The following is a 27,500-nucleotide window of genomic DNA, read 5'->3' on the forward strand; positions in this document are numbered from 1 at the left end:
CTCAGATTATTCCAAAATGTCAACTTTAATACCATTTCTGCTATTTGCCTTCTTCAGACCTCTCAGTATCAGTCAGTCCATTAGGATACCCTTCCAGCTTCCAGCCATAGTCACTAACCGCACTCAGGAAGCTGAAACCAGAGCTCAGATGTGCCGGAATCTGGGAAAGGTGAACATCAGCATGAAAATGTATCCCGTCCTTTTGTCTGACAGTTACTTGAGAAAAGATCCAAATATCCAAATCCAAGCGAACACATAAACGTAAACAATATTGATCAGATTACACTGAAACAGAGTTTAGGGTTTCATATGGACTCCTCTCAGGCCCTTTATCTGCTCAACTAATGGAGTTTTCCTTCATGCCTGACACCAGGCTGCTCGGGGTTTGGGCATCGATTGTGAAACATCGCTGAACGTCTCGGTTGTCTGCTGTGACGAAGGGTCAGCTCGTTATTTAGCTTTGAGCTCTCCACACAACACCAGAGCACAAACAATGGCAGTAAATAGTGAAGGAGAGAAGGCAAAACTCTTTGCACACAAAATACAAACTTAAAACCCTGTCGGTGTTTAGTTTTGCATTTGCACCATTCCGGATGCACAGGTTGGCAACTTAAAAAGTAGCCTCTGCCATCGGTGTATGAGTGGGTAGTTGTCTGAGGCATTCATCTGTAAAGTGCTGTGAGTGCTCTATGAGTAGAAAAGCGCTATATAAATGCAGTCCATTTACCATTTATTACATTTTTGACTCGGATTGGTTGCACAGTAGGTAAAAGCATAGACTGTCACTGCATGCTTGAAGCCATGTATTTGAGCCTTTTGGTTATGTCTTCAGTGTGTCTTTGCAGATGTATCCAATCATGTCGTTCAACTTTTCCAGAAGTGAGTTCAGATTTTAGTCACCTCTGGCTGTGTCGGGCATACACTGTGTGATTTACTGGCCGACGCTCCGGGCACAGTGAGCCAAATGACTCTATTTTTCAGTGTTCTCCTGCAGACGCTACTTATAACGGCTAGACAGAAACGGCTAGACAGAAATAGGTGCTGGCTCTGTGAAGGCACGTGCTAGTTCTCATCCTCCCTGACTGATGTACAGAATGTACCGAGGTCCGGTGTTTGTGTGTGTTCCAGTAAATACCCATCTCACAATGGGGCAAAGAAAGAAAGGAGGTTATTATCTGATGTTCAGTCTCGTCTCCAGTTTCTTCTCACCACTGTGGTGTCTGTCGTTTTGTTATGTCACGACTACCTAGCTCACAGTAGCCATGACATAGGGGAGACAGACACCGTCGGGTAACGTTTAAACAATAACATTAATTTATTTACAAAATATGTACAAAAGTCAGTAAGTGGGAAGAAAGGTAAAATGAAGTGTCATGCGCGTCAGTAATGTAATGTGCAGTGCATAAAGTAGAGGCAATTGGGAATGCTGCAGCCAGCCCTCCAGCGTCAGGCCAGAGCAGGAAAGAGACCTCTACTGAGGTTCTAGGACACCGGCTATATACTGATACACTCACACACATACCATACACTCACACACATACACGCACAGGCACACGCACAGGCACACGCACACGCACACACACAGTTATACTCCTCTCGTGAAGTCATCTTCTTCTATTCTGGATTCTTCTCTGTACGTGTCTGGGCCTCTCAGTCCCTTGGGCTGGCCTGGGTGCAGCGATTAAGGCAATAAAATCCATGTTGGGGGTTTGAGGTTTAAGGGCAGGCAGGCGAGACAATCCTCTCACAGAATCCCTTGGTTGAAAGAGGGAATGCACAACAGAGGGAGGGAGGAAAAGGAAGGAGTGAGGGCAGATTTAGATAAGACACACACACACACACACACCCACACCCACACACTCATGCACTGACACACACACTCATGCACACATACACGCACTCATGCACACACACACATACAGACACTCATGCAGAAACACACACACACACGCACACACACACACACACTCATGCACTCATGCACAGACACACACACAGTCATGCATACACACACACACACACAGTCATGCATACACACACACTTCTCTCTGACGGTATGGCATGCATAGGAGGGTTGAGTGAGTAAGCCTGAGGCAACCCTGAGACAGCTCAGCCCTGCCACCCTAGCTGTGTGCACGTATGTGTCTGCGGTATATGTGAGTGTGCACGTACGTGTCTGCTGTATATGTGAGTGTGCACGTATGTGTCTGCTGTATATGTGAGTGTGCACGTATGTGTCTGCTGTATATGTGAGTGTGCACGTACGTGTCTGCGGTATATGTGAGTGTGTTGGTCAGGTTGGAGTGTGGTTTGGAGGGGAGGGAAGCTGAATGCTGTATGTGTGGGTGGGTGACAGACCATCCAGATGTATTTTTAATGGTGAAATGTATTTCGAGCCTCCTTTCCTGGGTCAAATCCAAGATTTCTAAAGATGAGTGAAATTAAAGTTCCATCTTCACTGGCAAAATATTATATATAACCTGACAATGACAGTAGTACACACATTGTCAGTTTTGACCCTTCATTTGTAGAGGTTGTTTGGGAGGATCGTCATCCAATAATCAATGTGTCGGATCTATGAGCTGATAGCCTCTCTGAATGGATTTGTATTATCTGTGGTTGAGTACATAGGGAGAAGGACATGAAGTACTTTAACATGCAGCACTTTCACTTTGTGATAATGAACTCCACATATATTGTCCACCCATTACTTATGTATGTATGTCCACCGCGCATGACTTAAAGCTAATTTAATAACTTGGCAAAATCATTTTGGGGTGAGTCCGTGTACAGTCTTGGGGGTTTCATATATAAACGAGTTTACATTTACATTTACATTTAGTCATTTAGCAGACGCTTTTATCCAAAGCGACTTACATATGTGCGACTTACAATGTATACACATTTTACATTTTCACTGATGGCACACTGCACATCAGGAGCAATTAGGGGTTCAGTGCCTTGCTCAAGGACACTTCGACAGGGAATCGAACTAGCAACCCTCTGATTACTAAACGACTTCTTTACCTCCTGTACCACTGCCAAAGCATTCCTTCAAAGCACCTTTTTCCGTGAAACTTCTAAATTATTTCATGTCAGGCATACCTCCCACACAAGAACATCCATCTCCTGTGGTGTAAACCACTCAGTTCAAGACTGGAAAATGTATTGTTTGCTCTATTGTGGAACAATTACTGAGCCCTGTATGAACGATAATACGGTATGGTCAATTCATTGTGATTGGCTGATAAAGAATGACGTCATTGCCAATCCTCTAATTACTCAACCTATTTCCGCTTGATTGCACCCTGCTTTGTGTCACTTTGTGTCAATGAGCAAATATACTGTAGGTATCCCAGCCTGATTGATCTCACTGCGTAATTGCTGTTGCTTGAAGCCCGTTCACCGTGCTCGTTGCCCTATGACATGAGGGCCTGATGTGTTGGTCTCTGCATGTCAGTCGGTGTGTGATAGCAGCTGAAGGATCAGGTTGTGTTTGGTGCAGCACCTACGCTAGTTGGGGTAGAAGAGAGACACACGCAGGAAGAGGAGAACAGGTGAATTGGCGAGGTGTGTTGTGGAATGGCTGATCAGACTCGCACTCTAACCTCAGAGAGGCATTACCCACAATCCACTGATGTCATTACAAGAGATCTGTGCTTCTCCAGGCCTGAAATGGAAAAGCCTGGAATAGAGAGGTGGAGGCTTAGAAGACAGAGAGAGGGAGAGTGTATGTGTGTGAGAGAGAGAGAGAGAGAGAGAGAGAAAGGATGTGCGTGTGAGTGTGTAAAAGAAATATAATAAAAGATAGAGAAATATTTGGGCAGAGAGAGAGAGGCTGGGGGTTGGGGAAACACAGCGAGAGAGAAATAGAGAGAAAGATACAGTCAGAGAGAAATAGGCAGGGAAAGATACAGACAGAGAGAAATAGAGAGAAAGATACAGACAGAGAAAGAGAGAACGATACAGACAGAGCAAGAGAGAAAGATACAGACAGATAAATAGAGAGAAAGATACAGACAGAGAGAGAGAGATAGAGAGAAATAAAGAAAAGTAAAGAAAAGGGAAACACAATAGTTTGGCATGCAGAGAGAGAAGAGGCAGGGAGGAGAGAGAGGAAATGAGGGGGAGATAGAGAAGGAGAGATAGAGAGGGATAGTTTGGGTGAGAGAGGGAGATAAAAAGAGAGAGAGAGAGAGAGAGAGTGTGTATGTGGGTGTGTGTGTGAGAGAGAGAGAGAGAGAGCGAGAGATAGGAAGATCTTCTGTGTCTCATGTTTAGATCATTCATCTCCTGCTACACATTGTGGCCCCTGTTGGTGGGGAGGGAGTTTAATGACACACATTCATCATACAGTGTGGAAAGAGCCGAGGTTCTGCACGCCTCTGCACTCCACACACACACACACACAAACACACACATAGACACACATATACAAACACACACACACACACACACACACACATTCCTCTGCAATTATCAAAGCACACTAGGAGATGCTGGGTGAGGTTATGTAGCACAGCAAATACATTTATTCCATAATCCTCATTCTGGCATCAGCCTTCACAGTGGGAATTTAATGTACATTTATGGTTTCCTGTGTGTGTGTGTGTGTGTGTGTGTGTGTGTGTGTGTGTGTGTGTGTGTGTTTATAAACACTGTTTCCTTTGATTCTACATAGGGAAGAGCTTTTGGATTTTGTTCATCAGACAGAAAATCAATACGGCGGGTTTCCTATGAACATATCATGGTCAAACATGTGACTCTAACAACACATCATCTCTCAGTTCTCCCAGGGGGGTTGGTAATGGGTACCAGAGCACTGACAATAATACACCATACACATTCACACACGCATATGTACACACATGCAGTGTATCTCTCTCTGGCCTCTTGTGGGGGGTGTACAGTGACTAGCGCCGCCAGCCCCCAAAACGGCTGCCCCAGGTTTCATTCCCAGCCACTGCAGAAGGCCTGGGTGAGGCGCTTTGGGTCAAAGCGTTGGTCAAATACGGGACCTTTGCCCCTTCACCTCTCCTGATGAAGTTCAGGAGGCAGTCCTTAGTGCTGAAACAGAGCTTATTTAATAGTGCAAAACACTGAGAACTCATCCCACTCATATCAGGCACAAGGTTCTCCACCCTAATAGCTGAGAAGAACAGAATAAAGCCGAGTACAATCCCAAAGAATACAATCCCAATGAATGCAATTTCAATGAATACAATCCCAATGTTTAACAGCACAGGGTAAACTCTGCCCCATTTTTACCTTGCCTACGTATGGTTTAAGGACTTGTCTTCAAAATGAACTCAATGGTATGTCTTTTGACTGTGTTTTTCAACAGTACACAGCAAACCAGTTTCCCCTAGGGGACAAATAAAAGTCTATTTATCTCCTATTTGCTTGTGTGTGTGTGTGTGTGTGTGTGTGTGTGTGCGTACCATCTTATTCAGGTACATCTACGTGCCTCTCGGCGGCTCTCACAGCGGCGTCTTCCGGAAGGTTCTGTCCACGGCCCTGGCGTTTGGCTTCGTGTGCTTCTGGCACGGCGGCCATGACTACCTGCAGCAGTGGGCGCTGCTCAACTGGGCCGGCGTGCTGCTGGAGAACGCACTGAGCACGCTCCTGACCTCCGCCCCTCTCCGGACCCTCATCGTAAGTCCCGCGGGTGGCTGGGGAGTGGCAGGGCAGGGGGGGGGACACTGTGAGGATAACAGGAATGAGCGTAGGCAGGACGGGGGAGCTGAAATAGGGCTGGGAACACTGGGAGCGTGTGCAGCCAACTGTGCATTGCAGCCATCGAAGCAGCATATCTTTATTGACATTACTGAAATATTTACAGCATTTGGATTTGCGGGGGTGTTGGTGGTGTGTGCAGTGCATATGCTGAGCAACACACGTGTGTGTGTGTGTGTGTGTGTGTGTGTGTGTGTGTGTGTGTGTTCCAGTAAATAGCCATGTTTGCAGAGGGCTTCAAAAGCAGACAGTTATCTTCCCAAGGCAGACCACAGTCCGGATTTATAGAGCTAGAGGACAGCTTAGTCCAGATTTGCCTCCTTCAGTCTCTTCCTGTTGCTCTCCTTCCTTCTGTGCCGTGCCGCACTGCCCTCCTCAACCATCATTGCAGTGTTGACTACATTGTCTCTTGCTTTCCACTCCCTCATCTAGCTGTCCTTTAAGTGTGTGTCCCTATTACCAGCACGCTTTTATTCCCCCGGTCTACCTTTTTCAATATCATCATGATTGGTGTGTTTCCGTCTTATGCAGAGGGTCCTCTGTGCTCTTTGTTATTCCACTTATTATTTCCTATGCTGCCCACCAAAACACACACACACACACACACACACACACACACACACTCATTCTTCCCAGCTATCTGGATCTTGGGACCATAAATGCAGGGCCTTTTCTTCTGCATATACATACAGTGTGCATACCGAATATATACATACCTGCATACTGACTAGGTGTGTTATTCTCCTGAAGCAAAACAGCACTTTAGACTGCTACAGTATGGAGGTCGCTCACTAGCCTTCAGTTTGAATACAAATATATATATATATATTAGTGCTGTCAGTTTAACGCGTTATTAACGGCGTTAACGCAAACCCATTTTAACGCCGTTAATTTTTTTATCGCGAGATTAACGCAAATTGATTTTTATTAATTATTATTTTTATTTTTTTGATAAACATTCTTTTTGGCCTCGCAAACTGTGTAGTAGGCGAACGTTACGGTTTGAGTGAATGGTGAGCGCGATACGGCGAAATGGATGATAAAAAGCTTCTGAATGGAAAGTTTACTTTTAAAAGTTGTGTTGTGCAAAAGAAGCGAGCTTCACTGTTGTCTGAAAATGTCAACAGGCAGCTGGCTGAAAGCAAAGAAGTAGTAGGCTTACCTTTTATTGGTAACCTAACTGTTACAGTTCAATGTTTCTGAAATAAGAGGCCTGACTGATGTTCCCAGCAAACTTGAAAAAAAGAAAATATTAAGCCATGGTTTAACTGCACTATAGGCTGAGTCCTTGTTTACCTGAAATGTGCACTTTATAATTTTATTTTGTACCGCCCTGTTTGGCAGTATTGGTTTTCAATCAAATAAAACATTTGCATAAAGCATGCCAATCAATTCAATTCAATTCAATTCAATTCAATTCAATTCAATTCAATTCAATTCAATTCAATTCAATTCAATTCAATTCAATTCAATTCAATTCAATTCAATTCAATTCAATTCAATTCAATTCAATTCAATTCAATTCAATTCAATTCAATTCAACTTTATTTCGCCATGTATACAGATACTAGGAATTTGTTTTGGTATTCTCCATGCAGGCTATAGTATCACCAAACTATCTCCTGCACGAGATCTCCACGGCCGCTACACAAGCGCCATCGGACAAGGGGGTAGACAGGACGGGAAGACAAGGTTGAGGGAAGAATTGCAGCATAACATGAGGAAAGGGAGGAGAAAAAAAAAGGCGACCCCCAGACTATGCTCCTAGAGGAGTACAGTGTAGGAGCAGGAAAAAAACACCTCAGCACATAAGCACATACATTTTACAACATGACAGAACTCAAGACTTGCAACGGGGAGGGGGGAGGGGGGATGGAGGTAAGCCAGCGCAAACAAGCAGCAATCTGGTCCAACAGCCATATTCGGCTATGGTCACAGACCCGCCTGTCACCCTGGGGGTACGAAGCAGGCGAAGGCGTGGGATGGGGGTCATGGGGTGGTGAATGCATATCAGTAATGTGTATGTGTGTATGTATGCATGTAGAAAGTTCGAGTATGAGTAGGCCTGGATTGTCGCCTTCCCCTAGGCCTAATCAGACAGATTCTCAGTCCGCAAGATTGTCGTTGCCATGGAGACATCCTTGAAAAGGTCCTGGACTGAGACAACAATCCACAGGTGTCTGTGGAAAGGGGGAAGGGAATGCAAGAGAGTCTCACTGCAGCGATCTTCAGGGGAGTTGTTGTTCCAGCAACAGCCTTGGCCAAGGCAGTGCTGGTTGAGGGGGCCGAAAGCAGATAAGATTGGGGTTGTTTGGTCTTGGGAGTAGGCGCCAATTTGCTCGTCTACTCCTATTCCGTCCGGTCTCCGAATTGCTCCAATTTCCTTTGCAAAGCCGTGAACTTCTCCGTGTTGTTATCCATATCGCGGTTAATAGCCGCCAGGATGTTATCCATATCGCGGTGTATAGCCACAGTCTGAGTGCCAACAGCTCTGCCCAGCGCTTCAATCATGTCGGGCAGCCTTAGTGGGCTTTTGACAGCTGTCACCGTTTCATACATTTTCCGATAAACCAGGGTTCCGCCTAATCCAATCAGCAGAAAGCCTGTAATCAAGGTTCCGAATAGGTAGATGTCTTCAATGTCCTCCACGGAAAGGGCCGCCAGGCACACGACTCGCCACTTCTCCCACGCGTCCATCGAGTAGCCAGCTGCGAACGTCCCGGCAGGACAGTCAGGTTCCCCCGAACCCAAGCTTCTCATCGAGAAGATGGTGTCAATTTCGTTGAGAGACCAGTTGATCAAATCCATGGTTTTTAGTTCGAAGAGCGGTGCGGAGAGAGTCTCTCAAGTATAGGACAAGACAAGACAAGACGATAGAAGCCAAGCAGGGAAGGTCAGGGGGAGGAGAGGGAGAGAAAATGCGACCGCCTTCGAAGAGAGCCAAAGAGTGAACTTCAACAACAACTTTTCCATGTTGATAAGGGCATTCAAATAAAAATTAAATGATGGAAAAAATAAATAAACGAAGGGACATTTAGAATAGATAAAAATTTGCGATTAATCGCGATTCATTTTGAGTTAACTATGACATAAATGCGATTAATCGCGATTAAATATTTTAATCGTTTGACAGCACTAATATATATGTATGTATACATGATAGCACCATGGCGCAATACACTGACTCATGCATCTTTTCATCTTGAAAGGGAATGCACACGTAGTTAAGCCAAGACTTTAAGACTTGTCATAGTGCTATGCTATATATCACCTCCTTGCCATGTTGTCATAACCCACTGTCGGCTGCCTCTGGCTGGTGTGGTGGTGACACTGACAGTGATGGATGGTGGGAATCTGGGATTTTTCTTGTGGCTGATGGCTGGTGGCTGGTCTAGCGCATAAGTCATCCCCACACACCACAAGTCATCTCCACGGCTGCCATTGATCATTGATCATTGATCATTGTTTTGCATTCACGTCTCCTGTGAGGTTCTGTGAGTGTGTGCACAGAGACACTGCCCACTTCCTTAGTTCATTCAACGCTCTGTTTGCCTGTGTGTGTGTGTGTGTGTGTGTGTGTGTGTGTGTGTGTGTGTGTGTGTGTGTGTGACCCTGGGGTAGACTAATTTATCTACAAAGATGTGAGCCCTTTGTGTGTGTGAATCTATCTGTCTGTGAGCCCTTTGTGAATAAGTGTGTGTGTGTGTAAGTGTGTGTCTTTGTTTGCCTGTTGCGTGTGCTTTTGTGTGCGTTTCTGTCCCATTATTGTGTGTGTGTCTGAGTGTGTGTGTGTATCGATGTGTGTGTGTGTTCTAATCATTCATCATCAATTGAAGAAGGTCTGCTGCTCACTGACACTGATTTGTGTGTATGATGAATCTGAGTTTACATATTGGAGTGTAATTGCAGTTAATTGGAGTAATTCTTAACGCCACGCTTCCCTGAGTCTGTTTCCCCTGACGATTGGTTCGGAGCTGTAATTTAGACCCAGTTAACATCATAAACGGATGTTTGCACTCTGAATACTGATTAGATTATGCTGCACGTAATTTATTGACAGCCTGTCTCTTCTTCTTTTCCCCACCCTGCAGGAGCGTGTTCTGTCCCCGCCCATGAGGAGGCGTGGCCTGGCCTTTGTCTCCGCCTTCTCCACTGGCCTCCTCATCTTGTCCAATCTGATCTTCCTGGGTGGGAACCACGTGGGCAGAATCTTCTGGAAGAGAGTGTTTGTCCAAGGTGGGTTGAACACTTTAAAACTTGTGATGTATCACCAGTTACTGAGGTTAATGAAGTTACAGAATAAGCGATTAAAACTGAGGTTAATCAGTTGTAATCAGCACTGTGTGAGATGAGAGTACTCAATCTAGGGAGACCATGTCTGCATGTCAGTAGTGAATTTCAAGGAGAGCTAAAGCTAAAGCTAACAAGACAGACTTCCCTACTAAAAGCCGCCCACATCATTTCAAACACTTGACTTCCTTTCGCTGTTTACTGCTGTAATCTGCACCTCTGCTTTCAGTGCCCTTGTACCGCACTGGAATGGCTTAGAATTCAAATGCAATCGTTCTCATCCACATTTGGATCTTGAAACATGGAAACTTTGATATGTCACCGGCAAGAGAAAAAATGTCCAAAGTGTTCTACTAACGAGGTGTTCTTAAAATAGCATTTTTCGAACGAGGACTCATATTTGCCTTAATGTATTCATTTTATTTGCGAGGAGGAAATGTAAACTGATTTGAGTACATGTGAGTGATGCATATAGTGTTGGTGACCGATTGCATAGATTATTGCAGTAGAATAGCAGGTACTGTAGTCGTTCCTTATTTGTGGTGGCTTATTGTCTTCGCAGGGATATCATAGAAGCATATTCTTATGTTTTGCCATTTTTTTTACCATCACTAGCGGTTCTTACTCATCAAATGAACTTCCTTAGAAACTTATTCACATGCATCTTTTCACATGAACCATTTTGATGCTTCTATGTAGAAATTAATTTTACGTAATAAGCTCATAAGCTACGTTAAATGAATTCTCTTAATTACTCAGTAGCAATCATACGTTACAACTGTTACGGTCAAGCAGTAGGTTATGCCGGTGAACTATCCAATCTGCCATTTGCTGTGTGTTGACTTTTTCTCTCTACAGAAGTGGGGCAGTGTGTTGTGTTCTGAGCTGTCAACAGAGGAATTGTGTTATTTTTAGAAGCAGGTTCCTTTGACAGAGAAGGTCACTTATTTCCACCCACTACAACTTCTCATTAGATCTGCTGCTGTACTCACCACCACCCTAGACCCCAGTTTACCCACAGTCTATGGCTTTCAGAGCAGAGCAGAGCAGAGCAAAGCAGTGTTTTACACACACCATTACTGGAGATCTGGTATTCCTTGAAAGGGCATGCAGTTTTTAAGTTTCGGGAGAGGAGAGTTATACATAATTGCCCACCACCTCAGACCAATGGCCATCGATACACAGTACTGCACCATACTGCTAATAACCCCTGTGTCTTTAGCATCTGTGTTGCATCAGATTGTTAAATGAAGCGCTGTAAAACACTCCCATTTCATCGTATGATATCACAGCCAGTGACTCACTCAAGGGCAGTAAACATGGCCAGCTGGCACACAGGCCCATGGGGATGAACAGTTTAAAGAGCTCACTCACATTATTCTTCATTCTCCACCACAAGCACAGCAACATAATCTCTTATGTATACAACAGTTGGCAGGTTGGAGAGCATAAGAGGGCACAAACTTGAATAGGAAGTATAACTCTTGTTATTGTGTCCCTTTGTTTATTTGGAGGACTTTTTCTGGGATTAAACATAGATGTTCCTTGCATTTTAAAATGAATTAAAAAAGCTAGAAGGTGGTAGGTATTCTGGAACAGAACAGAAACAGAAGTGTGAGAGGCAAGGTGTCATGGTTTCCTAGGCTCTCTGCACGGTCACCATGGTAGCCTGCCCAGCGGCCACCATGGCACTTCTGCCTGTCACTGGGGATGGTTGAGTGTCTTAGCTTGTGGTTTTTACCTTCTGGTCTCTGCTGTCCTCTACCAATACCTCTCAGTCACAGCCCTGAGTGTGTGTGTTTAATTAAGACCTTTGTCAGGTTTTTAATGGCATTTTTAATGGTGTGTGTGTGTGTGTGTGTGTGTGTGTGTGGGTGTGTGTGGGTGGGTGTGTGTGTGTGTGTGAGTGCGACTGTGAGTGCGACTGTGAGTGTGTGTGTGTGTGTGTGTGTGTGTGTGTGTGTAAGGGCTCAGTAGGTACGGTAAAATAATTAGCTACACTTCCAGCACACATGTTACATTGCAGGTTTTTTATTTATTCAGTTGATAAGTGTTTCTTTACAATTTGCTGAAATAAATTGTATGGAAATGGTATATGGTAATGTGGAGGGCAGATAAACACACCTGTCACTCCCACTAGCCGCCAAGGCTATGCACTATGTAAATGTTCTGATCGGGGCCCAAACCTCAAGGATAATGTACAGTAATGTGAGGTGTTGACATGGGGCTGTGTATCTGGATCTGAGCGAGTATCTGTATTCTCCTGACGGCCATAAGTCATTTATTCTCAGTCTCACAAAGTCATTATTCTGTAGTATATGCATTATACAGTAAGGTCAACATTAACTACAAAGGCTATGATTGTGTGTTTATGCATTATACAGTAAATACATCATTAACTACAAAGCATGTGATTGCGTGTGTGTGTGTGTGTGTGTGTGTGTGTGTGTGTGTGTGTGTGTGTGTGTGTGTGAGAGAGAGAGAGAGAGAGAGAGAAACAGATAGAAGTAATAATAAAGAGCTCTTGTGAACCAGTGTCCCACCCACTTCCCTCCCTGGTCTGTAGGTGTAATGAATCCCATTGCCATGGCCATTTAGCTGTGACCGCGCCTCCAGAGCTGCCGTTATCACATCAGAGCAGAAAGGCAGGAGAACATGAGGGCAGCCTGGGGAATCTCCTTCATCCTCAGCTCCTCTCTGCTCCACTCTGCTCCCCTCCTCTCTCCTTCCCTCTACCCCCATCTCCTATCCTCCCCTCGCCTCGCCTCTCCTGTCCTCTCCTCTTCTCCCCTCTCCTCTCTTCTCCTCTCCTGTCCTCTCCCATGCCTCCCTGTCCTCTCCTGTCCTGTCCTGTCCTCTTCTCTCCTCTCCAGTCAACCCTGTCTTGTCCTGTTCTCTCCCATGCTCCCTGTCCTGTCCTGTCCTCTCTTCTCCAGTCTGCCCCCTCTCCTCTCCTCTTCACCTCTCTCTGCACCTCTCTACTCCTCTCTGCTCCCCTTTTGCTCTCCTGTGTTCTCTTGTCCTCTCCTTTGCTCCTATCTTTGCCCCTCTGCTCCTATCCTCGCCCCCCCATCTTTTTTGTACCCCTCTCCTCTGCTCCCCTCTGCTCCTCTGTCATCTTTTCTGTCCCCCTCTCCTCTCTTCTCCTCCCCTCTGCTCCTATCTGCTCCTTTCTCATCTTTTCTGTCCCCCCTTTCCTCTTCACTGCCTCTTCTCTCCTCCTCTCTGCTCCTCTCTCACCTTTTCTGTCCCCATCTCCCTGTCTCCTCATCTCCCCTCTCTCTCTCCTCTCCTCCTCTCTGCTTGCTGGTTTCTTACTCGCCACCTCTGCACTCCTATGGGCAGTTGGGAGAGAAATATTTATGTTTCCACTGACGTCTGAGCCAGACAGATAGACGCAGAGAGAAGTGTGGTTTTGCATTCCAGACATCGCAGTGTGTCTGGATATCAGTGTGTTAGTGTGTTAGTGTATTAGTACGCCGTTATTTAATGAGAGAGACTCCTCCTCCACATTAGTGTCCATTAGTGAAAGTGCCTTTGTGATTCTAGAAGTGATGAGTCACCATGTATGTTTTGTACTAGGGCCATCTCAGGGTTTATTTGTTGATCATTCGGGTCCTTTTTGGTTATTTCACAGTGTGTATGTGTGTATATGAATGATTGTGTGTGCTTGTGTTCTGTGTTTGCGTGTTTATGCATAATGTCATATTCTACCTAATTACATTTGATTAATTGTGATTGGTTGCTATAAAGGTACACACACACACACACACACGCACACACACACTTTGTGTGGACATTTAATGACTCATTTCAGCTGGTATATATATATATAGCCAGCTAAAGAACAACGGCGGTACAACAGACAACACGGATAACTATGTGTATGTAATGTGAAGGACAGAGGAGATGGGAGTGGTGAAGTAAGGGGCCGGGGTAAAGTTTTCGCTGGACCATTTGTGTGTCAATTATTTGTGTTGAATGGCAGCATTTTAACTTCCTCTGTATCGCGTCCCCCAAGCTGATTTACTTATTTTCTGTCAGATTGTAGTTCCATTATTCTTGCATTGTCTGAACTGGAGATGCCACTCTTTTTCTTCTCCGTCATGTGGACACACACACACATCCACAAGATTCTAGGCTGAAGTTTCTTTCAGTGTTGCTGTGTGTGGGCAACATCTGACACACACACACACACACACACACACGCACACACACACACACACGCACACACACAGAGTCTGCGATCTGCTGATCCTTGTATGGCGTGTAGGCATCCGAGAGGGTTAAGACACGCTCAACAGCTCCGTTGTCATGACGCCACACACTGGCTAAGTGGCCAGGAGAGGCTCACAGATGAACTGAAGGGCAATCAGCCTGAGCCACACTGCCCCCACGGCCCCACTCCCCAACACCTTCCTCTGTGCCCACGCTCGCTCTCGCGCTCTCTCTCTCTCTCTCTCTCTCTGTCTCTCTGTCTCTCTCTCTCCTTCTCTCTTTCCCTCTCTCTCTCTCTCTGTCTCTCTCTCTGTCTCTCCTTCTCTCTCTCTCTCTCCTTCTCTCTTTCCCTCTCCATACAGTCAGGTAGCAGTACCTCTTCTCCTTCCTTCCTTACTTGTAGTCCTGACTATTTTGATGACTCTATTTCATTTTTCTCGTTATTCGCATTCGGCCGTCTTTCTCATGCCACACTTCGTGGTTACAGTAATTAGCGCAGGTGGTTTTATTCTGGTCAGTTTTTCTTTTAGTCTTTCTCTCACCATCCTTTTGACATCTCTTCCCTTTTTCTGCTCATCTCTCTCTCTCTCTTTCTCTCTCAGGTCCTCTATTTCTGTTATTCATCTGCCAGTTCAAGTGTGATGTGACAGTCCCTGGCTCTGTCTAATGAAGCCACTGGAGGGACGGTCTCTACACACACACACACACACACACACACACACACACACACACACACACACACACACACACACACACACTCTCTCTTCCATCGTGTCCCTTGATCTTTTGACTTTTTTTTACTTTGATAGCACCTTTAGATCTAAAACAGGAAAGATGTCATGCAATATTAAGACTCAGAGAAATAGCTCATAACCACTGATCACTGTGCACTAATTCTTCAGGTCAAAACATCCGTATTATTCCCTCCCTAACATTGGAACACTAGTAGCACATTCAGAAGCCTGTATCATAGCACATCATACAGCATTTAAGTGCTGCCTTTGTACTGAGTCTGTAGGCTACTTAGCATTTGTTATCTGCATCCTGCTGATCCAGTTGGGTGGTGGTGAACAGGCTGGCTGGCTGGTGCCTTTATATAGTAACATTTGCTCCTCATTAGAATATTCCCATATGCATTATATATTTCCATGCCGAGCACATACTCACATATTCTGTTGGATATTCGGTTGGGCAAATGAAGGTGGTGGGTAGGCATTTGCACTTTCTTTTTAATTGGCTCTAGATCAATGCTCTTAAATCATGTATGTGCTCTAATACTGCTGACTGGAACAGGAGCGCAGTGATTTAGATGGGGTGCCAGGGCTGCGGTGGAGGGGCTGAAGCAGGAGATGGGGGCCCTGCCGTTAGGGGCGGACAGGCTGCACACAGGAAAGATGGGGGAAGAGATAGGATTGGGTTTTTAGTTTTTTTTTTGCTCACAAATTGTTGAGGTAGCAAAGGTTTGTGGTCTCTCCCACTTTCTCTCTCTCTCTCTCTCTCTCTCTCTCTCTCACTCTCACACTCTCACATCCACACACACACTTGTGTGACACACACGCATATATATCCTATCTCAGACACACAGACAAATAAGCATATTCACATTTTCATTCATTGAATTCATTTTTATTTGAAAGATCTCCAGTCACTGTAAAGAAAGTGTGAACACACCAGTGTAGACATAATGGTGAAAAAGGAAAGAGGTTATTTAATGAAAGTTTTTGTTACATAATCTGTAGTACAGTGACAGCTTTACACTATCCTGAACACACACACACACACACACACACACACATACACATATACAGACACATTCTGTAACTGGCTTTTATGAGTTTCCTCTAGTTCCTGAGGCTGTCCATCTCTTTATATATATTTATTTAGGGGTAAATATGTTTAGAGATGGGAGCTGTGAGGAGATAAGCGCCCATCCACCACCCCCAGATAAACATGTCTGACGCTAATGCCTTATTATACCAGAAAGGTATCTAATCACAGCTTTTGTGTGCAATAACCATTACACGTCGTTTGGGCACCCAATAATACTAATGAGCCCTTATCTCGTCCCTCTCAGGGAGAAGGCCACTGTTATTACACATGCAGACAGAGTGGACATGAGTCATTTAGGGTTCAGGTTAGAACTGACCCTACTCAGAGGCTGGACAGAAGGTCACAGGAAGTGCACTACCAGGACGCATTCCAAATCACTCCCTCCACGAAGTGTTCCTCTGAGGGTGTTTCTGTTTTGGGGTGGGGGGTGGGGGGGGGGTATGGAGTAGGGGAGAGCGGAGCGTGTAAGGGGATATCTGACACATCGGCCAGAGATGCTGAGGGTCAGCTGAAGGATACAGAATGGGGGTGGTGACTGTTATCGACGCAGAGAGATGTTGAGCGTAAGACATACAAAAGGACACACACACGGTTGTTGTTGGTGGTCTTACATTTACTTGATCTCAGTCGCAATCCCACAATTACTTCATGCCAGGTTCCAACCGCCCTTCTCTCTCCTCTCTTCTCCCCTGGTCTTCGTGCTTTGGCAGTGATGCCCATCTCTCTCCTCTTTTATCCCCTGGTCTTTGTGCTGTGGCAGTGATGCCCATCTCTCTCCTCTCTTCTCCTCTGGTCTTCGTGCTTTGGCAGTGATGCCCATCTCTCTCCTCTTTTATCCCCTGGTCTTCGTGCTGTGGCAGTGATGCCCATCTCTCTCCTCTTTTATCCCCTGGTCTTCGTGCTGTGGCAGTGATGCCCATCTCTCTCCTCTTTTATCCCCTGGTCTTCGTGCTGTGGCAGTGATGCCCATCTCTCTCCTCTCTTATCCCCTGGTCTTTGTGCTGTGGCAGTGATGTGAGTTTTTTTTTTCTTCTTACCGCCCTGTAAAGTAAAGTGCTACCTGGATTTTTCGCTGGCGTTGCTATACCACACTCACCTCTCATATCAACAAGAAGCCAGAGGAACTCATATCTGGGTCCTGAGTTGCAGTCTACAGATCTGAGCTCAGTAGTCATGGGAGACACTTTTGACTGACACACACATGGCGTGGTGTGGTGTGGTGTGAGAACAGTAGGTGTACCTGCTGGTTGTCCATGTCACCCCCACACAGGTTTGTGTAGAGATAAGTCTTAGCCCCCAGTGCCATAATCCTGTCCTAATCCTGGTCTCAGCACTTGGCTGCCGGTGTCACCTCCACAGTCAGAGAGCTGAGGGTAGCAACAGCACACATCCCTCCACATCCCTCCCTCTCTTTCTCTCTCTCCCTCCCTCTCTCTCTTCCTTTCTCAGTTTGACCTTTGCCTTTTTTCCATTTTTCTGTAAAGGGTCTGTCTTGGTTTCTCTCTGTGTTTGCCAGAGATTCTCTTTTTCCTCTAGGACTTGGACAGACAGATGTGACATTACCTCCTTGCTGGTCATTATAGCGTTCCTAAGCTGCAGAATATAATGTGTGTATCCATGTGTTTGAGATCTGTGTGACTATTTTAAGATTTGTTTGTTTCCTGGGGAGACAAGAGGTGTGTGTGTGTGTGTGTGGGGGGGGGGGGGGTCGTCTGTGTTGTGAAATTGTCTATTCAATGAAAATGTCTATTCAATCCTAACACAGGCACACACATACATACAAATACACAACCATAACCAGTATTGATTGATTACAGAGGCAACCCGCTGTAGTCTGACTAAGTGACTGAAGCCTATTTTAGGTATACACATATGGACACACAGACACACAGACACACAGACACACACGGCAGGTGTGGCAAGGGGTCCAACACATCACCAACTACAGGTCCAGCAACCTAACTGCAGCCGACGGTGATGACTCGCTGGCTGAGGGGCTAAACTGCTTCTTCACACGCTTTGAAGTTGATACACCGGATGTGACCACGCCACTTCCACTAGACCCCTGTAGCCACACCCTCACAGTGCAGGCACAGGAGGTAAGGCGTGTTCTGCGGGCAGTGAACCCAAGAAAAGCTGCTGGACCAGACGGTGTGACTGGGAGGGTGCTGAGGGACTGTGCAGACCAACTGGCTGGTGTGTTCACCAACATATTCAACCAGTCCCTATCCCAGTGCTTGATTCCACCCTGCCTGAAGTCCTCCACAATCATTCCTCTACCAAAAAAGACCACTGCCAGCACCCCTAACGACTACCGACCAGTGGCACTGACACCTATCATCATGAAGTGTTTTGAGAAACTGGTCCGGAGTCACATCACAACAAGCCTGCCACCCACTTTTGACTCCCACCAGTTTGCATACAGAGCAAACAGGGCTACAGAAGATGCTATTGCCACGGCTCTCCACACCACACTTACACACGTGGAACAGAGAGGGAATTACGCCAGGCTGCTCTTCATAGACTTCAGCTCTGCTTTCAACACGATCATACCAAGCAGACTGGTCACCAAACTGATGGACTTAGGGCTCTCACAGCAAATCTGCTACTGGATCAGAAATTTCCTGACAGACCGCTCCCAGAGGGTTAGAGTAGGATCCCATCTCTCCTCAGCTCTCAGCATCAGCATCGGCTCACCGCAGGGCTGCGTGTTGAGCCCCCTACTCTACACCATCTATACCCATGACTGCACTCCCACCCACCCGAGCAATGCCATCATTAAGTTTGCAGATGATACAACCGTGGTGGGGCTCATCTCAGGAGGAGATGAGACTGCATACAGGGAGGAGGTGCAAAGGCTGTCGACATGGTGCACCTTGAACAATCTTGTCCTCAACACCTCCAAGACAAAAGAGCTGATAGTCGACTATAGGAGGAAAAAATCGGACATGCAGCCTATTGCCATCAATGGGGAGAGAGTGGAGAGGGTATCAGACTTCAGCTTCCTGGGCACTCACATCGAGGAGGACCTTTCCTGGACCAGAAACACCATTGCACTGCTGAAAAAGGCACAACAGAGGCTGTATTTCCTGAGGTTACTCAGGAAGAACAAATTAAAAAAGAAACTGTTAGTGTCCTTTTACCGCTGCTCTGTGGAGTCAGTGCTAAGCTATGGCATCTCGCTGTGGTTTGCCAGCTGCACGGCAGCAGAAAGAAAGGTACTCCAGAGGGTCATTAACACAGCGCAAAAAGTAATTGGCTGCTCTCTTCCACCTCTTGAGGACATTTATAAAACACGCTGCCTCAGAAAAGCCCACAGTATCCTCAGAGACTCAACACACCCTGGTTACCACCTATTTGAACTGTTGCCCTCAGGGAGACGCTTTAGGACCATCATAGCAAAAACAGACAGGCTGAGAAACAGCTTCTATCCCAGAGCCATCATAGCACTTAACAATGCACAAAACTGACCTGTATTTGTCTCTCTGTTGTGTTATATGTCTTGTGTTTTTATAGTGTAAATATGTATATATATATGTTCAATCTATATTTGTATTGTTTTTGTGTCTGAGAGCTGCTACCTCAATTTCGTTGTACTTGTGCAATGACAAATAAATATATTCTATTCTATTCTATTCTATTCTACACACACACACACACACACACACACAGACGATAGACCCACACCTCCATCTGTGTCGCAAAGCTTCTATTTATTCTAAGGGCACAGACTGCATAGAAGCACAGTAGCTCCCGTCACAGGAGGCAGAGGCATTCATCCAAAATCTCCCGTCTCTCTCTGTCTGTTACCCTGCAGGTTACCTCTCCAACCACTGTCGTCTCTTGAAGGCAGATAAGCTGGAGCCCTGTGTCCCAGCCAGGCGGTGTGGGTCGGCAGCCGCTTTGTTCTGTTTTCTGTTCTCTTCTGTTCTGTTCTGTTCTGTTTGGGCCGGGTCGCTCACACCAGAGACCAGTGTGTTTATGTGGCATCTGATAAGATGATTTGGAACAGGCCGGTCAGGGAGGGCATTGATTGTTCCCGCAAATCCCGTAAAATAGACTGGCCTGGTTAAATGACTGATCTCTGTCTCTGCTAGCCGGAGGGTGGACGTGTCCACTGGACTGGAGAATTACGAGTCAAGGGCTGTAGTGTTGATTTCTCTCTCTAAATCTGGCTTTGTGGATCATTATCCACTGACAAAAGTCTGTAGTGTGGTGTTGTTTGTATTTTTTTCTTAATTTCTCTTAATCTGTTTACCATTCACTCTGAGCCGATCCTCATCCCGTCCACTCCTCATATTCATTTATTCACACACACACACACACACACACACACACACACACACACACACACACACACACACACACACACACACACTTGTTTGGTCAAGGATGTGAGTTTTACACACTTATATGTTAGTTTGGTTTGATGAGAACACACACAAACATACTACATGCACAGTGCATGGACAGAGCATATATATATACTGTATATATATGGCCCGAGTGTGCATACTATTTTATGCTGTTGAACTTCCTGTAGGGGGCGCTGTAGTGCAGTGTCAGCACTGGTGTCCTGCACCACATACGGGGCAGGTTGCTCTCGAGGACCCACTTCCCATCTCCTTCCCACTCATTCCCTGTCAAATCTTACTCCTTAGAACCAAATCCCATGTGATAATGTGTGATATTCCAGGGCAGCACAACGGAGTGTAGTGTACATATACGGCATGAATATGTACATGTGTGTGTGCTATTTATGTGTCTTCATCCTTCATCTTACTTCCTGAGTCGATCCTGTGTGTGTGTGTGTGTGTGTGTGTGTGTGTGTGTGTGTGTGTATGTGATCTTGCGTAATCCTCCCTAACTGTGTGTCTGCAGGGTGGTCCAACATCGCCATACCCATGCTGGGCTTCCTGTACTGTTTTGCTCAGGTGGGACTGGAGTGGGACCGCAAGGCCCGCTGACCTTCGACCCCCAACATGCCTCAGCAACCGGCCTGTGACGGAGCTGACGTGACGGCTTTCATGAAAAACAATCGACTTCCCTCTTCCCTCTGCTGTATTAAGCTATTTAAAACAGAACTCTTTCATATGAATGGGTGTGTTTGTGTGTGTTCATGACTGATTTGGAATCAGTTTTTCCCACTTTCACTCCCTCCATTGTTTTCTGGGCACCCAGGTTTCCTGGGCAACCATTGTTTCCTGTCACCTCTCTTTGATTAGTGTCCAAGTTAGCCTTAGCCTCTGGGCTAGCCTCCCAATCCCCCTATTCGTCTCTGGGCGCTAGCAGTGAGAGCGGATCTGTGACAGTAATCTGATTAGCGCGCGGGTCAGACCCCAAATCCCCTTCATTAGGGAGACTTAGATGTGGACAGGCGTCACAAAGCTCTCTGCAGAGAATACACCTTCAGCATTACACTTTAAATAGCTTATGCTAAGAACGCCACCTTATTAGCCACGGGTTAGCGATATCAAAATAATTTCATCATGTGTAATGGACCCCATCTGTTAGGGACTCTTTTACACGCGCTTTTATGTCCATTACCTTTAGGTTTTGTGACGCATCTTATGTTGGACCAGAATTAGTTTCACGGTTAACTACATCCTTGCCTGTCAGCCTGTAACTGCCTTTTCTTATGTTTCCTCTGTCTTTCAATCTACCTCTATGTCTTTGTATAATGGGCCAGTATTGCTTTGTTTTCCCAAGAGTGGTTCACTTTTCATTTTACTTCCTCGTTTGTTCTTTAACAAATCCTTACATGAACACAGCTGCAAATGGCTCTCTCTCTTCACACCGACCACAGCGTCATGTCTTAATGAAAGAAACAGAGTGCCTGTGTATAAAATATTTTTATCATTATAAATAACATTTTACATTTCTTTACAAATTCTCCTCTTTGTGCTTGCAGAAGGTAAAATGTCCATCCACAGGAGAGATGCGTACAGCATTAATAGAACATGTGCATAAACCTCAAAAGTGTCTTTTCTTCATATAACAATAATTCATAATAATTAATAATTTACTCTCTCCATATTCTTTCAGTAAATGACATTCCAAATATATTACATACATACTTACATACAGTGCTTAGTGCTACCAGGCAGCTGATGCAGAGCTGGCCATAAAAATAGTTGCCCACAGGCGGGCCGTGGTTGCTGATCATGCGTGCGTGGGCATGGGGCGTAGGGGAGAGGTTAATCTTGGGAGAGGTCATGTGACACGTGGTGGGGCGGAGTAGGGTGGCGCAGGGGCTGTGATGGTGTGGCGGACGCTCGCACGTGACCAGGTCAGAGGTCAGAGAGACGTGTACAGTCGTTATATGTGTACAGGATGGGGTTCATGCAGGGATGGTAACTGTCTGTCTTTCTCTCTGTCTCTCTGTCTGTCTGTCTGTCTGTCTGTCTGTCTCACTTTTCCCCCACGCCCCTTTAAGATAAAAATGAACGCTTCACATGTCCAGGCTGAATTCACATAGAACAACATTCAACAAGTGCAGCTCTAGGGTTAGGTAGATCACTCCCTGTGGCTGTGTGAACTCAACAGTACACGCAACTGGAAACTCTCTCTCCCTCCGTCTCAGCCACTCACCTCAGCACCAACAGATGTACTGCGGTCTCTGCAAGAGTGGTGCATCTGAATCCTGCCTATTCTCACTCTCCTTCACAAAAGATCAGGCTGGATTTTTCTACATCGCATGAGTAAGGTCTGTTTTATGGGGGTTAAAAGGTTCATAAAAATAGATGTATATTTATTTATATTTATTTATATATATATATATATATATATATATATTTATATTGTTTACGTTCAGTTCTGTCAGGCCATCGTAAATATGACAAACGTTATAGGGTCCACTCGGAGAGTGCTGTAGAGACTATAGCCATATTATGGGTTGCGTTATTGCTTCATAACTCCTCATGAGCATGACAGTCACATTCATGGTGGCATGTGTTAGCATGACGTGTCAGCGCTCCGGCAACATTCATATGTCATGGTCTACATAAAAAGACTGACGTTAAAGAACCAGGCCAAGGAAACGAGAGGGCACACAGAGGACGCTCTTAGCATTTAGCATGTTTTGATTGCATACAGATGAACTTTGACCTTGACTTTGGCTCGTGCCATCAAATAGTGTACCACACTGACCTTTAATGCCATTTGACAGTCATTTGTGTTTTATACTTTGAAAATGTCGGTGTCCTGCTTAACCATGAAGTATTTAGGGGGCAGTGGTAAGGCTGCCTTCGGTTCACGACTAGCTTTGATTGGATTTGCACTAAATTACTTTATATGGGCATTCATTTTGCCCTTTGACTGTACTGACAGTTTTATCCCTGAAATAAATGTAAAGGTTATTTTTCAGAATAAACAACGGTGTGGTCATTATTTTAGAGGATGTGTCTGCATCACATGCTTATATGCATCACGTGCTTATATTGTAAAGAGAAATCGCACATACATACACACACACACATATATAAATTCTGGACTCTTTTCACAGAGTAACTCACACCAGCAGATGCTGATAAATAGATAATATGCTTAGATAAAAATCACATTCCGAATTATAGGCTGAGAAGGCAGCATTTAAAAAAAAGAAAAACACTCCATAGGGGAGTGGGGGTTTTTCTATCTGAAGGAGAGTTAAACTAATGTCCTTTGTCACCATAAGGGTGCCTATCGATCGAAACCTATATCACTACTTAACAAGAGTACAAACCTGTTTAGCAAGAGAAATATACCTCACCAACCAACCTGTCCAGCAAAAGATCAGCCAACTGTGAAGAGCACTCTCTCAACTCAACTTTCTTTCCCATCAGATGTACAGATGCCACAATATGAATGTGTTTTTCCATCGGGCTCAAAGTTCTTGTAAATCTTGTTGCCCAGACACCTTCCACTGTAACATTGGCACCCGCATTCGGAGGTTGCCAAATAAAGTGAAGGGATTATTTGTATGAGCCAATTTTAGTGAGGAGTTAAACATTGTGGCTTTTTTTCAGACACAATGTTGCCTGTTGTACCTTTAAATGCTGAATCCTGCAGTTGTGCTGATAAAGTCTGCAACTAGGTAACTCAGAACAGACAATCACACACACACAAACACACACACGTACATTCACACCTACCCACATTGTCTGTCCTGCTAGTTCTCCTGGCAATTGGTGGATATGACAAAAGCCTCTGCCTGCACCCGATCCCCCACAGACCTGATAATTAACCTCAGGAGCTGAGACTGATGGTTGTGGCTGACTGCACCAACTGAACAATCACCACTGTCCAACGCCACACTGCAGCCAACTGCACAAGGCACAATATATTTACCAGCGTATTGCAGGGGTTCAGTTCTAGAACAGTCCGTTCAGGTCGGACAGGAGATGATGACACAATGGAACAGCGAGCTGTAGAAACTGAGTCTACTCAAATATGTCGGTAGTAATGATTGGTGTGCTATGCATTGCTAATGGGGATGCTAAGAAGGGAGCAGACCTGTGACTCTAGTTTATATGTTAGGTAGACTATCCTTTAAATCGCCTTTATCTGCGTTGTGTGGTTGATGCGAGACCAACGTAATAAAAACCTCTGCAGAGAGCTGTGATTTGTGACCATGAAAGGAATTGAAGGTAGTGCGTCTGATGGACAAGGACGGAGTCAGACTCGAGGGACACAAGGACGTCAAACCTTAATCTAGATATGAGCGCCTTAATGTGGAGCTAGCGCAAGGCCACGTGGGAAATGACATGCTCATGATAATGTGTTGCCACTGGATCGTGCTCGCGTGAGGATGATGTGATCAGTGTCGGTGATCAGTGTTCTTCTTCTTCTTCTGGAAGACCCAGCCACAAGGCAGGAGCTCTTGCGGCTTCCTGTACAGCTTTCAAGTGGGCGTCGAGCATTGCGACCGAACGCCGAACGGCGTTGGGGTTCTCTTCTGTACACTTCCCTCTCCCCGCTAGACGCACAGGATGAGGAGGGACGGTTTGTGCAAAAGACGCCAGGGGGTAGTCCTGCTTCTAAAAAAAGAAAAAAATCTTTATCAGCGATATTTCAGTGTGGCATAGTGTTTGTGTGTGTGTGTCAGTGTTTGTGTGTGTGTGTGTGTGAAATCACATCACCCACAAAAAAAAGAGGGTTGATATGAACAAATACATCATTTCAATCTGTTGTGTTGTGTCATATCCAAAAAGTGTAACCAAATCCAGAGACAGTTCTGTACGTCCAACCACCTACACCAAACAGTCTCCAGACATGATCATGGTCTGGATCTCAACGCTGACCTCAAGCACAGTGCCAGTGTTCTAAATCAATCAAGTCCTCCTCCACTTCCTCCTCCTCCTCCTCCTCCTCCCCTGGCAAGCAGGTTCAAGAGTTCTCAGTGATGATAATGGATATCAGCACGGCCGGCCATGATAAGGCTCTGCTTAAATCTGAGCAGATGAAGTAGATAGATAAGGATCTCCAGCAATCTCATAATAAGGAGGAGGAGTGCTCAGCTCAGACTGGCAGGGGGGGTGGGGGTTTGGGTCTAGGTGGGGATCTGGGTGGGGGTGTGTGTGGGGGTGGGAGTCTGCGGGCAGCCTGTCGGAGATGCCAGTGCCACCGTGCCAGACGCTGCATGGACCCCCGTTCTCCCCTTTGGAGACATTTTCGTCTCCATGACCACTGTCTCCATGACCACTGTCTCAATGACCGCTGTCACTCATTGTGCCCTGAGGCTAAACCATCACCCCGTTTGTCTCCAGATGGACGACATCCTTTGGTCGAGTCCGTCACCCCAGTAAAAAAAAAACCCAGTTAACACCTAACACGTCCACGCCAGCGCTCAGCCGAAGATGTCCTCCTTCTCGGAGTCGGGAGTGGCCGGCCGCGAGATGCGGAAGAGCGGCTGCGGGGAGGTGGGGGTCGTGGGGCTAAGGCTCCTCCTCTGTCGCAGCAGGCGCAGCACCTCGGCCACCTGCGACTCCAGCGCCAGCATGCGCGAGCCCAGCACCACCAGCTCTTCCTTGAGCTCGGCGCGCAGCTCGCCCAGCGAGGCGTGCAGGCTGTGCTCGGGGATGGACGCGATGTGCGGGGGGAGCGGCGAGGGCGTGCTGGCGGCCGTCGCCGTGCAGCTGGAGGTGACGATGGAGGGGATGGGCGGCGCCCCCCCGCCCGTGCTGAGCTGCAGCGGGCTGCGGTCGCCGCCGGGCGAACGTGCCTCGCCCTCGTCCAGCCGCAGGTCGCTCTTGGTGATGCCGCTGTCGCACGAGTCTGTCTTCTTGAGGCCGGTCCCCTCCGTGGTGATGCCCTTCCCCCGCTCTGGCAGCGTCTCCATAGACTCGGCCTTGGACACTTTGGACCAGCCGCTTTCCGGCTTGGCCGCCACGCTCTCCCGGAAGCGGCCCCAACCTCTCATCCGCGGCTCTGAGGACTTTGACGGCCCGCCGCCGCCGCCGCCCAGAGACGGGGCTTGGAGCTTGCCGCGGTCCGTCAGGCCCCGGACCGGGCCCAGGGCGGAGTTACAAGGTATGGGCGTGGCGGGGCTCTCTGTCACCGTGACGATGCTGGTGCTGGCGATGACGTCGTGGAGCACCACGGACTGCTGCAGGAGTGGGCCTTGAACATGGCCCTTCTCCAGGTCGTTCTCGTCGGGGTAGAAGCACTCGGCGGCCAGGCGGGCCTCCTTCTGCTGCCGGAAACGCTGGAAGAGGCGCCGCACCGGGTGGTCAGGCGGCAGGTTGAGGGGGGCCTCGTTCTTCCTCCGCAGACGCTCCTCTTCCTCGCGCTTCACGTCGCTGATCTTACGGAACACAATCTGCACACAAACACACACAGAACAGACGTGTCATCACACACTGCTTTAATTGTATTACGTAATTATATACAGATACTACTTACAATGAATGTACAGGGTCCCATTACCATATAACTTGAAGTGGATTGTCAGCTAGAAATATATACATGGGACTTTCGCCACCAAAAATGTTTAAGACACAACTACCAGGTGAATACACACACACATACACCTCTTACAGACACACAAAAGACAACAGACTGTGGTGTTGCATTTCAGAAGTACTGCTTAGTGTCAGTCAGTCTCCAACAGAACAAGAACCTGAAGTGAACAGCCCTTCACAACCTCACACACACACACACACACACACACACACACACAGGAGTCATACCCAGAAAAAAATCCCTCAAAAATTGAAAGATAAAATATTGATCATGAGCTGAAATTCATGAATATTGTAAGGCATTTCACCACAGCCAGACCCACTCAATCTGTTTTAGTACAAAATCTGTTCCCAGACAAAGTCCACTTCATCTAGCGGGACAAGTTTGTTCGGCGGTGAAAGCTGGCGATAAATAATTAAGGGGACTTCCTCAATCACCGACATCCTGCCAGGCCGGCTGATGGTTTCTGACTCCTGCTTTGAACT

The 27,500-nt window shown here is 46.4% G+C and overlaps 2 protein-coding genes across 2 annotated transcripts in view; one reads left to right on the forward strand and one right to left on the reverse strand.

The window, feature by feature from the left end:
- The window catches only part of hhat (hedgehog acyltransferase), a 53,809-nt gene extending 30,506 nt beyond the window's left edge, over nucleotides 1-23,303 (forward strand). Inside the window, exons 10-12 of the mRNA XM_012829822.3 lie at nucleotides 5,454-5,655; nucleotides 9,828-9,972; nucleotides 20,956-23,303. Coding sequence (XP_012685276.2) covers nucleotides 5,454-5,655; nucleotides 9,828-9,972; nucleotides 20,956-21,041 — 433 coding nt within the window. The 3' untranslated portion in view covers nucleotides 21,042-23,303. The remainder of the gene's footprint in view (nucleotides 1-5,453; nucleotides 5,656-9,827; nucleotides 9,973-20,955) is intronic.
- A 534-nt stretch (nucleotides 23,304-23,837) lies between these two features.
- Nucleotides 23,838-27,500, reverse strand: part of kcnh1a (potassium voltage-gated channel, subfamily H (eag-related), member 1a) — an 87,213-nt gene continuing 83,550 nt past the window's right edge. The window contains exon 11 of the mRNA XM_031578670.2: nucleotides 23,838-26,872. Within this exon, the coding sequence (XP_031434530.1) occupies nucleotides 25,901-26,872 (972 nt within the window). The 3' untranslated portion in view covers nucleotides 23,838-25,900. The remainder of the gene's footprint in view (nucleotides 26,873-27,500) is intronic.

Source organism: Clupea harengus, chromosome 13 (genome assembly GCF_900700415.2).
Source record: "Clupea harengus chromosome 13, Ch_v2.0.2, whole genome shotgun sequence".
NCBI lineage: Eukaryota > Metazoa > Chordata > Actinopteri > Clupeiformes > Clupeidae > Clupea > Clupea harengus.